Genomic DNA, 14,502 nt, shown 5'->3' on the forward strand with positions numbered 1-14,502 from the left:
ATTCAGGAGTTGAGTCCAAAAGACGGCTTGTGACTAGTGGTGTGCCGCAGGGCTCTGTTCTTGGACCACTACTTTTCAATTTGTTAATCAATGATATAGGAAAGCATCTGAGAGGAAGTGTTCACTTGTTTGCTGATGATGCAAAGTTGGGTAGAACAATTTTGAGTGCACAGGATGTCAAAATTTTACAGGATGAATTGAATAGTTTGAAGGACTGGGCTAGGGAAAATGAATGTCAATTTAATGTGGCAAAGTGTAAGGTTATGCATTTTGGTGTAGCAGCAGTATATCACATTGGTGGAACCGTACTCCAGGAGATTAATGAGGCCAGGGATTTGGGTGTGTTAGTGGATAGGGAATTGAAGTTTAGGGGGGCACATTGCAAAAGTGGCTAAATGAGCTCATCACATCACTTGGCTTCTGAAAAATACTTTAACAAGTTATTGTTCCTCTGTATCGAGCCTTGATAAGACTCCATCTAGACTACTGTGCCAAGATATGGATGCCAGGGTTTCTTCTTGATGCGGAGGAAGTGGAGAGGATCCAGAGACAAGTGACCAAGATGATAGCAGGTCTATGGAATGATCCTTATGAGAACAGGTTGAAGATTTGTGGGTTGCAAAAATTGGTCGATAGGCAGAAAAGGGGTGATATGATTGAGACATTCAAATTACTGAAGGATTTCTATAAGATTAATCCAGAAGATATTTTTGAGAATAGGACTGGTGGTGGGAGGACTACGAGCCATACATGGAAGCTGGGCAAGAATGTGGTTAGCAGGGGTGTTAGAGCTAGGTTTTTTACTTGGAGAGTGGTGAATGAGTGGAATAAGCTGCCAGAGTCTGTTGTGGGTTCTACGACCATGAATGAGTTCAAGGCAAGGTATGATAGATATTGTGTGAATGTCGAATAGTTGTTCTTGACATGATGTTAGGGCCTCCCTCGATGAGTCTGTAGAATGCTCGGAGTTGCCCGGAATAATAATAATAATAATAATATCTCCTATAGAGTTGACACAATACCTCTTCTGCACAATTTCAATGGTTTGTTAAGACAGAAAGGAGGACAGTAAGTCAGTTTGGTGAATAGATGGTGTAGAGTAGTAGATGATAGAGAATGTCTTGGTGTGATTGATTGTAAATGAGTGGTAAAGGGTTGTACATGAATTTCATTGCTTATGTGATCACTACTCTGCTTAATGGAAACCTGTAAGTGGCTTGCTTACAGTTCCATGTTTGGTCACTTGACTTGGGCTTCTACTATATATTTATAAACTTTTTGAAGTGGAAAAAAAAAAAAAGATAAACTGAGATATTAATTTAATGCAACTGAATTTAAGATTTTTGAGGTATAGTTTGAATATTTTTTGACCAGATATTATTGTGTTTCAAGTATTTAAATGTTCAAGAATACTGTATCATAACACCAACTCAATTTCTTTTTGTGCACAGTAATATACTTGGATTTCGCAAAAGCTTTTGATAGAGTACCTCATGATAAGTTGACAGTCAAACTAGAGCAGATGGGGTTGGATATTAGATTAGTGCATTGGATTGGAGACTGGCTATCTGATAGGTATCAACAAGTTGTGTATGGGTGCGATATCCAGGAAAAGGAAAGTCACTAGTGGAGTGCCTCAGTGGTCTGTTTTAGGGCCATTACTATTTAACTTGTATATTAATGGCATTGGTGAAGATTTGGATGGAGATATTCAGTTGTTTGCAGATGATGCAAAGTTGGGACGAACCATAAAGAGTAGTGAAGATGTAGTGGCCTTGCAAGAAGACTTGAATAAATTGGTGCTTGGGTAAGCAAATGGGGATGTGAGTTCAATGTTGCAAAATGTAAGGTTTTAAAATTTGGAAAACAAAGTTGGGATGCAGAATTTATGCTTGATGAGAATATATTATTGGAGGTAGAGGAAATAAGAGATCTGGGGGTGATAGTAGATAAGGATCTAAAATTTAGGGGACACATCTCCAAAATTGTGAAGACAACACAAAGACTTCTGGGAATGATGCGGAGGACACCGACGTGTAGAAGTAGGGAGATTCTTGTTCCGTTGTATAAGGCTTTGATTAGGCCACACATGGACTATTGTGCCCAGATTTGGTCACCGGGTTTTCAGAAGGATGAAGAGATGTTGGAAAGGGTCCAAAGGCAACTGACTAAGATATTTTCTGACCTCTGGAATGTTGAGTATGAAAAATTACATCTTCTCAATCTCTGGAAAGATTGAGAAGATGTAATTTGCAGAGTCTGGTGGAGAGAAGGAAGAGGGGAGATATGATAGAGACCTACAAGTTGGTAAGTGGTTGTTATAAGATCAATGGTGGAGGTGTTCTACAGAGAATAGTGGGAGATCAGGTGAGAACCAGAGGTCATCCCTGTAAACTGTATAAAGAGGTTGTGAGTAGGGGAGTGAGAGGCAGGTTTTTTTCGTGCAGAGTTGTGAATGATTGGAATGCCTTGCCTGAGAGTTTGGTGTCTGCAAAGAGTTTGAGTGTGTTTAAGACATGGTATGATGATATGTGTGTGATAAAAGTACCTCCCAGATGAGTCTTTGACTCCATGAGGTCTTGTTTATTAATAATAATAATAAGAGCTTAGGTTAGTTTATAAGGAAAGTACTTCTTTTGCGCTCGATGAAATCAGAATCCATAAATCATTATAAACTAACCTAACCTAACCTTTATCGGTTGGAAATCATTATAAACTAACCTAACCTTTATTGGTTAGGTTAGGTTATAATGAAAAAAGTAAGGAAAGTACTTCTTTTGCACTCAATGAAATCAGAAATCATTATAAACTAACCTAACCTAACCTAAACTAACCTGGATGTCGCATGTCGAACCAGAATGTAGTCGTAGGTTGTCGTTGGCAGATTAACGGGGATGAAAGATAAACATTGTTGTGGGCTGAGCTTAATGATTACGGACATATAAATGGGGATAAGAAATAAAAGTTGTTGTGGGCAGATGAATGGGGATAATAGATAAACATCATTGCTGTACATCTTTCCTCATCAATGGAGAAAAATACTGATTCAGTTCTGTTAAATTGTGAATGAAACTATGTTGTGTAATTTATTTTTTTTCATTCACATTTAACATTGCTTATTATGTTTTAATCATGATTTGTATAAAAATTATTTATTATTCCTTAATTTAGGATTACTATTTAAATATTTATTCTAAACTTAACCTACTATTAATTTGTTAAGCAATAATATGTGCAGAATTTATAATAACTAAAATATATATATGATGTAACGAAAAGTATTATTATAATTAATTCTATACGTAATGAAAAAGCTGATTAAGTAGCTTAAATATTCTGTTTATTCTTATTTGCGAAAATTTAACGTTATGTAATCACTCATGTAGTAGTAGAGCATTGTATTACATTAGCGAAATGTTTGTGTTCATTTGTTGTCACGGAGATGCATGAAATAAACAAGCACGAGTCGAATAGAGCGTGACCTTCGGATTGAAAGGAGAGGAAAGATATTATATAGATAAGATTTTTAATTAGAGTAAGGAGAGGAAGTTTTTGCGGAGCGGGAAGGAAGGTAGGATACAAGCAAAGGAAGTGGAAGAAAATTATAAGTTCTCTAGGGCAGAAATTCATGAGAATAGTGTTTAGAAGTGAGCCAAAACATAGTGAATCATATACTTAGCTGCAAGTGAAGTCAGCTGTGTTGTAAAGGAAAATTAATATAGTATCCGGATAAATAAAGAACTGGACATTCAATGGAAAATTCTGATTAGTTCCAGTTAGTCTAGGATTACGTCTTAATTCTATGTTGCCCTGAGAAGAATTATATTGAAATTAACTAGTTTGAGAAAAGTAAACAAGGAAAGATATCAGTGCCTTGTTGATGTGTTTTTTTTTTTTTGAGTAGTGAAGCGCAATTAACAGTAGTTCAGTTAAATCGTTGGAGAATTTTTATTAATGTGTTCCGCTAACGTAAATAAGTTAATTCATCAGTGTGCTCACAATTAATTGATGTATTGAAGATTGTATCTGGTAAGAGTAGTCATACTTGTTTGTTTATTCTAACATTAACATATCTTCGAAGTTCAAAGTCCGAAATAAGATTGCTTGGAATATTGTCTACCTTGATTAGTGCTTCCTGTGAATTTAAACATTAAGTACAGCTGATAGATATGTGGAGACTGATTAAATAAGAAGTTTCGTTTTATTAACTTGAGTTAAGAAAGCTTGTGATTTTGAAGCTGTGAATTGTATGTGAAAGTTTAGAACATTGAATTGGCATGAGTGACTTAGCAAGATGTATTAAGTTGATTGTATTGTTTCATTTTAAAGCAGAATTCTTGTATTTGTTATATATATCATGCATTAAATGTTTTATTTTGTTAATCTAAATATTGTGTTTGCCTGAATTCCCTTTTATTGCACCGTTCATAAATATTCGAATCTTGCAGGAACCCCAAGTGGAATAGTAAATAATTCGGCCTAAATAAATGAGGAGACTGCTAACTTAATTAAGAATTGACCCTACTATTTTATATAGACTAATCTAAAAATAGGGTGGCGCAGTATAATTATAAATTTCCCTACTTTTGGATCGGTGATCAATTTGCAATTAGTTGTTATATTGATAAGAGTGACTTGAACCAAGATGGCGGATTTAGAACATAACATGAAAATAGAACGTCACGACAGTTCCTCTCTGAATTATCTATAATTCCCATTCATCCACCAACAACAACTTTTATTTGTTATCCCCATTTATCTACCTGTAGTCATTAAGCTCGGCCCACAACAACGTTTATCTTTCATACCCATTAATCTGCCCATGACAAACTACTACTACACTCTGGTTCAAAACAAAGTTTGCACCTGAAAGTATCTTCAGGACTGGGGTAAGGTAGTGCAACAGCAAGTTTCTCCACCTTTGCAACAAGTTGCCTGGTGTTGCACTACCTTACTCCAGTCCTGAAGATACTTTCAGGTGCAAACTTTGTTTTGCTCACACTTGGATAAAGGATTAAACTAAACTTATTATAGTCTAACCAAGTGAAAAATAAACTCTCAACTTCTTTCTCTGAATCCGGAGTAATTTAATAATAAGGTTGCACACCCTTTGGCAACTCCTATAGGTTAGAATGACCTCTCATTGCTTCTGCCTTTGTATCTCCACTACTGGGCCTGACTCCCACTGACGAGACCTCAATAAAGGTCGAAACCAGTATGGGTAGTGGCCCTTTGCTTTAATGCATAGCATTACACATATCCGCAAGGAGATGTGCTTTGCATTATGGGAGATACTGAGATAAGAGTGATGAGAGCTTTCTCCACCTTTGCAACGAGTTGCCTGGTGTTGCACTACCTTACCCCAGTCCTGAAGATACTTTCAGGCGCAAACTTTGTTTTGCTCACACTTGGATAAAGGATTAAACTAAACTTATTATAATTAGAAAAAGATTTTCAGAAAATTTTCTAGTGTTTTCCCTTTTTCTTTGGGGGTGCCAGGTCCCCTTGGTCCCCCTCCTCTGGGTGCACCACTGACAGCTATAACAATTTTGGCATGAAAATCAGCAAAAAAAAAAGACCTAAACTATGAAAATAGGAGGCAGGAGTATAGAAAACTTCAGCTGCATTCTGATCCTATTGAACAAGTAAAATGTTTCATCTATTTAGGCACAGTTTTTAGTGAAGATGGCAGATGAAGTAGGTTAAAAGGGTACATATCAGGAATCTAATGCTGATGATATTCTCTTTCCATATTTGCATAATGATATACTTTAAAAAACTATTTTATACATGTAAAGGAAATTACAATTTATTTCATCATCATCATCACCAAGTCTTTCTGTGCTAACTGGCACATAAGGCTGCAATCCTGGTTTTCCATCTGCCCCTGTCCCTCGCAGCTGCTCTTGCTTCTGTCCAACTTACCCATCTTGCCTCTTTCATTTCGGATTCCATCATTCTTCTCCAAGTTGATTTTGGATGACCTCTAGAGCGTCTTCCGTCTGGAGACCAACTCAGTGCTACTTGAAGAATTCTGTTTATCCCCATGTGAAGAACATATTTGTCCATTTCCATCTTCTTAGGCAAATCTCTTCATCTATTGACTTGGTAAAGATTTTCTTTAAAAGTTACTTGTTGGTAATTGTATTTGGCCAGAAGATTTTTAAAATTCTTCTTAAACACTTGTTTTGGAAAATGGCCAATTCATTACTTTGTGCCTTGGTAAGTTTCCAAGTTTCAGAGCCATATAGCAGTACTGTTTACACAACAGATTTATATTCACTATATTTTCACTTTAACGGTAATATTTGATGCTTTCCATAATTTGTTTAATGACCTGAAACAATTTTGTGCTTTTACAATTCTTTGTAAAATGTCTTCGTCAGTGCCGCCTTGTTTATTTATTACTGATCCAAGGTATGTAAAAGTATCAACATCTTCAATTGTTTCATTTTTTTAACTTAATTTCTTTATTTGATTTTTCATTTATTCACATGACCTTGGTTTTCTTCTTGTTTATATGTAGACCCACAGTTTCTGCACAGTGAGCAACGTCATCAGTGTTTAGCTATAAGCCATTTAACTTGGAGGATAGGAGCACTATGTCATCAGCAAAATCAAGTTCTTGTAGTGGATGTAACGTCCAAACATATTCCTCTCTTTTGATGATTAATTGAGTTTTTCATAATCCAATCAATTAAAATTATAAATAATAGACCAGATAACACACAACCCTGCCTAACTCCAGTTTTGATGATAAAGAAGTCTGTAAGTTTTCCATTTACTTCCACACAAGACTTGCTGCCATTTTCCAAATATTTTCCAAAGTTTCTCCCTATTTACTGAGTCAAATGCTTTACTGAAATCGATGAAGTTTAGGTAAAGTGGGGCTTGAAATTCTATACATTGTTTGATTATATTTCTAAGAGTGAATATTTGTTAGATAGTTCCGCAACTAGTTCTAAAACCTGCCTGTTCTTCTCTTAGTAAATTTTTGATGTCCTCTTTTAATCTATTAATTAAAATTTTGGTAAAAACTTTTGCAGGGATTGAAAGCAAACTTATTCCTCTCCAATTTTCACACTTGGTCAAATCTCCTTTTTTGGGAATTTTTATAATTGCTGCTTCTTTCCATTATTCAGGAATTGTCTTCCATATTTCATTGTATAACCTTTGTAATTTAGCAGTAGTTGTGTTACGATCAGCTTTTAACATTTTAGCATTGATATTATCATTTCTGCATGCTTTGTTAGATTTTAGTGCCTTCAAGGCATCTTTGACTTCGCTCAACGAAATCTCATCTTTGTAAATGTTCAAAGTGGATATTACACTAGTTGTAATATTTTGTGCCTGTTGAGATCCTGTATCTACCTTTACATTCAAAGTTTCTTCAAAATAGTCTTTGCTTCGATTTTGGAGTCAGTCATCAATAACTTTCCTTGTTTGTCTCTAATGGAAGAAGGGATTGCTTTTTTACCTTTGATTTGTTTTATATTCTGATAAAGTTGTCTGATTTGTCCATTTTCTGCAGCATGTTGTGCTTCTTTTGCTAATTCATCAATATATTTTCTCTTGTTGGCTCTTGCAGCTCTCTTTACGCTTTTATTTAGCTCATTATAGCGATTGTTGCTATGTATCTTATATAATCGTTCTGAATTTGTATTGTTCATTAATGATTTAATTTTTTTTCTCTCTTCAATGATCTTCCAAGTTTCTGCAGTTAACCATTCTTTAATTTTCTTTTGTCTTTGTTTACCAATTACATCTTCAGCAACTTCATTGTATGTATTCCTGAAGTTTTTCCAATATTCTTCTACTTTGTTGTTTTCTACTGTTACATCTTGATTTTCCTCTATTTCTAATATATTGATTCTGTTCTTTATCTCCAAAGCAAACTTTTCTCTTGTTTCTTTAATTTTTAATTTTTCAATATTAAATGCAGTTCTTGAACTTCTTTTCTTTCTTAATACACTCTGAAGTTTTAATTTCAACTTCGTCACTAACAAGAAGTGATCAGAACCAACATCTGCACCACGTTTGACTCTCACATCAAGCATGGATCTTACGAATTTACTATAGCAACATGATCAATTTGGTTTCTTGTATTGCAGTCCGGTGAGATCCAAGTCAATTTATGTATTTCTTTATGCTTGAATTTACTTCCTCCAATGACAAAGTTGATCATTTCACAAAAGGATACAAACATCATGCCATTTTCATTTCAGTCTCCACAATCCTCGAAACCTAAGGATATTTCTTCTACACATGACCTTTTACCCACTTTTTCATTAAGATCGCCAATGAGTATTATCATATCGTGTTTTGGAATAGAATTTATTACCTTTTGGAGTTGTTCATAAAAGCATTCTTTTATTTCTTCATCTGCATCATTAGTAGGTGTGTAAACCTGCACAACAGAAAGTTTGATAAATTTGGAATAGAACCTGGCTTTTATAATTCTCTCGTTTACTGGTTCCCATTCCATCAGACTTTTGGGGTCAATATTAGTGCAAACTCCTTTTTCATGCTTCTCCTCTGATTTGGAGTACAGTATTGTCTGGTTGTCTTTAGTTATAAGTCTACCAAAACCGGTCCATTTGAGTTTGCTGATGCTTAAAATGTCTAACTTACAATTGTCCATTTCATTTGTTACCTGCCTAGTTTTTCCTACCTGGTAGAGTGTTCTGACATTCCATGATCCAATCTTTAAAATTTTTTGTGGCTTCATAAGTGGCTCTTTTAACAACAAGGGTTCTGAAAGGCTTCCCCCCCTTGATGTGTCATATATACATTATCCAGACCAGGCTAGATAATTGTCTTCTGGGGTCTTGCAAGTCACGTCTGTTGCCAGGAGCATTTGTTCATCCAGATATGCAGTTTCCGTAATCAGATAATTTTTTACAGGGAGGGGTGATTAGTCTGTCCAACCCCTGAAGGGGACCCGGCTATATCTCCAGGGACTGGGTCTCCATTTATCGCCTCTTACATTACGCAGCAGTGCGGTTAGGGTATTCTACTACCCACCCCAACACGGGAACAATTTATTTATTTTTTATGCCACTACAACATGAGTGCCATTCATGCAGATAATGAAAGAACTGCTTACAACATTCAAAATATTAACACAAGAATGAGTCATACTCTACTTTCCAGTTTCTCAGTTGCAGCTGAGTGGACATTGCTTACTGGACATTGCAAGTGAATTATCATAAAACCCATCATTTTAATAATGCTAAAGAGCACGCTAACTGTGTATTCTGCAATTCTGTTGAACTTTCTTCATCCTGAATTAGCTGAGAACCTGAAATAACTCAAGAATATATACCAGGAAAATAAATTTTATGTTGCACTCCATCCACACTACTGAAATACTCTCTCTCTCTCTCTGTGTCTCTGTCTTAGTGTATTTCATCAATGCTTCAAAAGCAATCTTAAAATAGATGGAGGAAAAAAACATGGCATGCTGAAACTCCCTGCATTACCGAAAAGATGCATTGATTTGTTTTAATCAATCTTGATCTTAGAAGAATGTTTCTTGACTGAACTGTTTCAAGAAAGACAAGAAAAAAAAAGCAGTTACCACCCATGCTATTTTTATGATAAACCATAAACAGTACACTGTTTGTGATTTATCATAAAATTCATAGCATTATGAATTACTATGTTAACTTGCAGTTCTCAGGTATAACTACAAGAACTAAAAGGTAGTGCAGAAGTAGGAGAAGGATTAACTCAACCTCTGGACATAGATCCAGAGGATTAGCCATGCAGGAAGGGACCATTATCCAGCAACAGATAGCAGTTCCATTGTTGTCTCTTTCTTTTAAGGTTACGGTGATCAGCATTCATATTTTCTAATTTAGGGACACAAAACACATGTTGAAATGATTATTTTACTTATTATTAATAAAATAACAATTTGACGTTTCGACCCCTGTATTGAGGTCATCATCAGAAGGATACATGTGTATAGGGAACCAAGCTACATGCTCTTGCACTCTGTACTGGTAAATTAAATCTACACTGTTAATTATTATTTTTCTTAGCCTGACCTCTAGCGATAATTAAATAAAATAAAATAAAATAAATGTTGAAAAAAAGAATTATAATTAATAAATAAAATAAATAACAAAACTACAATAAACTCTGCTAAAGTTCTCATGTTTACTAAGATTCTTCTGGATTTGTACAGTTCAGATTGTTATACTATGATTTTCATCAGGACTTTTACAGTTCAAGTTGCTGTGGAATGTTAAGGGAAAAAAAAAAAAAAACTTCAGCAAGTCTTTTTGCATTGGGATTTTTCTTTGGCTTGTTCTGGTTGCTATGAAGGTTGCAGATGGGTCCTCCCTAAATTTAAGTTGTAGAACTTTGGCTTGGGTAGATGCTAGGTTTTTTTGTGCCTCGTGGATCTGTTCTCTTAACAAAGCATTTTCCACCTGGGCATAGATATGGAGCGCTTTAGCTGATTTAAATTTCTTCTTTAGTTTAATGCAGTTGGGTATTAAATTGATGTCTCTACATCGTTTCAAAAAGGCTAGTTGATTAATTAACAAGGAAACACGTATCTTCAGCTTACCATAGAGGATGCACTGCTTGTTGGTCAAATCTCCATGGATTATGATGACTCTTTCTTCTAAGGTTACTCGGTGATCAGCATTCATATTTCCAAATTTAGGGACACAAAACATACGTGTTGAAATGATTATTTTACTTACTATTAATAAAATAACAATTTGACATTTCGACACCTGTATTGAGGTTATCATCAGAAGGATACATGTGTATAGGGAACCAAGCCACATGCTATTGCACTCTGTACTGGTAAATTAAATCTACGCTGTTAATTAATCTTTTTCTTAGCCTGACCTCTAGCGATAATTAAATAAAATAAAATAAAATAAATGTTGAAAAAAAGAATTATAATTAATAAATAAAATAAATAACAAAACTATAATAAACTCTGCTAAAGTTCTCATGTACTAAGATTTTTCTGGATTTGTACAGTTCAGATTGTTATACTATGATTTTCTTCTTCAGGACTTGTACAGTTCAAGTTGCTATGGAATGTAAGGGGGGAAAAAAAAAAAAACATCTGCAACCTTTATAGCAACCAGAACAAGCCAAAGAAAAATCCCAATACAAGAAGACATGGTGAAGTGTTTTTTTTTTTTTTTTTCCTGATGATAACCTCAATACAAGGGTCGAAACGTCAAATTGTAATTATATTAATAGTAAGTAAAATAATCATTTCAATGAGTGTATTTTGTGTTTCTAAATTCGGAAATATGAATTCTGATCACCATGTAACCTTAAAAGAAAGAGTCATCATAATCCATGGAGATGTGACCCACTAGCAGTGCATCCTCCACGGTAAGCTAAAGATACGTGTTTCCTTGTTTATTAATGGACTAGCCTTTTTGAAATGATGTAGAGACAGCAACTTGACACCTAACTTCATTAAACTAAAGAAGAAGTTTAAATCAGCTCCGTATCTATGCCCGGTTGGAAAAAGCTTTGTTAAGAGAACAGATCCATGAGACACGAAAAAACTTAGCATCTACCCAAGCCAAAGTTCTACAACTTAAATCAGAACTATCCGACTACATTAATCCAGAAATTTAGGATATTTTAGACAGGATCACAGATGACTTGGCCAACAACAAGGGAAAATTAATAATGAAGTTTGAAGCACTACAACAACATGAAAGCACAAGACAATCAAGACGACATAACGAAAGGAGCAACCAACCACCATCAAACCACGGCTTGGTTATCAACCAATCAAACTACAATCTCACCCAAGGTGAACTCTCACTGCTGGAGAAAGGTCTAAACTACACCATTGCACCGAGGTCAGTGAACAAACTTGATATCATTTATCATATTGAGAGAGGTTTAAGATCCCTCCTTGTGAATCTAGCTGATAAAATACGCATGGAAACATCCTGTATACTAAATTCAAACAAAAAACTAAGCAAAATTAGATTGTTTTAAACCGGACAACCTACATAGAGAAAATGAACAATTTGGTATCGGACCACAACACCTACCAAATGGTAAACTATAACCCCACGAAATGTATAAAAAAGGAAACAACTGAATTAATTAACTCCGTTAACACTTGGCCAGAAGAATCAACAAAAAAAACTAATACCTCATTATGCCCACGCACCCAGAATTTATGGCATGTCAAAAATACACAAAACAGACATGCCACTAACCGATTGTTGAAGGAATCGACAGCCCAAATTACCACTTGGCCAAAAAATTAGCAGCCACACTCAAGGAATTGGTAGGTCAGTCCCCTTCCTACATAAAAAATTACACAACGTTTCATAAACAAAATTAAAAACATTACACTCAACGACCAAGATTTATTAGTCAGCTTTGACATAACTTCCCTTTTCACTAATGCCCAGATCAGTGATACTATCTTACTCCTACAGAACATATGTCCATACTACATCACGGCCCGCTTTGCCTAAGTACTCCGCTCTGGATATTTCGTGTGGCAAAACAATTTTTACCTTCAAAAAGAGGGTACAGCCATGGGCTCGCCACTTCCCCCCCCCCCAGTTGCTAACTTTTATATGGATGACTTTGAGCAACGACCTCTAGAGTCAGCATGCCTAAAGCCCAAAATTTAGCTCAGATACATCGACGATATTTTTGCCAGTTGGCCTCATGGCAACGAAGCACTAAATACATTCTTCAGCCACCTAAACAAATAACACAAACGTATCTAATTCACCATTGAAATAGAAAAAAACAACTCTCTTCCATTCCTAGACACACTCGTCACGTCTTCCCCCAGGCTGTCTCTCCTTCTCAGTCTACCACAAACTTACACACACACAGCCCAGTACATACACAAAAATTCTTATCACCACCCAACACAAAAACTAGGTATCATAAGCACCCTTAAACACAGAGCTTAAACTATCTGTTCAAATGAACAACAAGCTCTAAACCAGGAATACAAGATCGTCAACCATACATTTATAAAAAATGGATACAGTAAAAAAACTATTCACAAGATCCTCTACAGAGATACTAGTAAAAACAAAAAAAATTTCAAGAATGCTATTGCCATACCTTATGTTAGAGGCATTTCTAGAAAAATAGACAGAACACTACACAAATACAACCTCAAAACCACCTTTAAACCTCCAACAAAATTAAGACGCCTACTCAGTTCTTCCAAAGATCCTCTTCCACACCTATCCCACCCAGGGGGTATACAAAATACAATGCACATGTAACCTACCATACATAGTGGAAACCAGGCGAACCATCCCAATTAGGAAGGACGAACACAAACGACACATTAAATACCTCCATTTTGGAAAAACCGGCCTTTCTGACCATGCACTCCAAACATACGACAGAATTGATTGGAAAAATACCAAGTCCCTACACCGCACCAAAACCTGATTCAAGAGGAAATTCAAAGAAGCATGTGAAATGCTCAAACATAACCCAAATCTGAACAAAAATGATGGCCTAACCATTCCAAGAATGTGGAGGACCCATCTGCAACCTTTATAGCAACCAGAACAAGCCAAAGAAAAATCCCAATACCAGAAGACTTGGTGAAGTGTTTTTTTTTTTTTTTTTTACCTTAACATTCCATAGCAACTTGAACTGTACAAGTTCTAAAGAAATCAAAGTATAACAATCTGAACTGTACAGATCCAGAAGAATCTTAGTACATGAGGACTTTAGGAGAGTTTATTGTAGATTTGTTATTTATTTTATTTATTAATTTTAATATTTTTTTTCAACTTTTATTTCATTTTGTTTAATTATCGCTAGCAGTCCGGCTAATAATAAGATTAACAGCATAAATTTAATTTATCAGTACAGAGTGCAAGAGAATGTAGCTTGGTTCCCTGTACACATGTATCCTTTTGATGATGACCTCAATAGAGGTGTGGAAACGTCAAATTGTTATTTTATTAATAATAAGTAAAATAATCATTTCAACACGTGTTTTGTGTCCCTAAATTCGGAAATATGAGTTTCATTGTTGACTTGTACTAATTTTCATGTTTTGTTTATCACAAAATTAGACATGTATGTGACTAAATCTGTAACATAATCATTATGATAATGGCTTCATTTTCCATTTTATGCATAATTTTATTTATTTTATATATATTATTAGTACCTCCAAAAATAGCGAGTGAATACAATGGAAATTCTGTTGCTAAGTTAAGTAGACCAATGAGTATTCGATGTTTGGCATCAGGAAATCCCAAGCCACTTATTTCCTGGATGAAAAATGGAGAGATTATTAGTCCCTATGCTGACCCAAATATTCAGATAGTTAAAGAGGGTTCAGAACTGTATATTCAACATGCTAGAATGGGAGATGCTGGAAAATATACTTGTGTTGCCACTAGTACTGTAGGAAAAGATGAAAAACACTTTAACATTGATGTACATGGTAAGTAAGTTTGAGCAATTTTAATTGTATTTTTATTGATTCTTTGATTT

At 35.2% G+C, this 14,502-nt stretch overlaps 1 protein-coding gene across 1 annotated transcript in view; it reads left to right on the forward strand.

Moving 5' to 3' along the window:
* The window catches only part of LOC150104025 (hemicentin-1-like), a 427,367-nt gene that overhangs the window by 273,285 nt on the left and 139,580 nt on the right, over positions 1-14,502 (forward strand). The window contains exon 12 of the mRNA XM_090396384.1: positions 14,171-14,452. Within this exon, the coding sequence (XP_090252510.1) occupies positions 14,171-14,452 (282 nt within the window). The remainder of the gene's footprint in view (positions 1-14,170; positions 14,453-14,502) is intronic.

This window comes from Typopeltis vanoorti, chromosome 8, assembly GCF_054136105.1.
Source record: "Typopeltis vanoorti isolate ZY-2024b chromosome 8, IOZ_Tvanoo_1.0, whole genome shotgun sequence".
Lineage (NCBI taxonomy): Eukaryota > Metazoa > Arthropoda > Arachnida > Uropygi > Thelyphonidae > Typopeltis > Typopeltis vanoorti.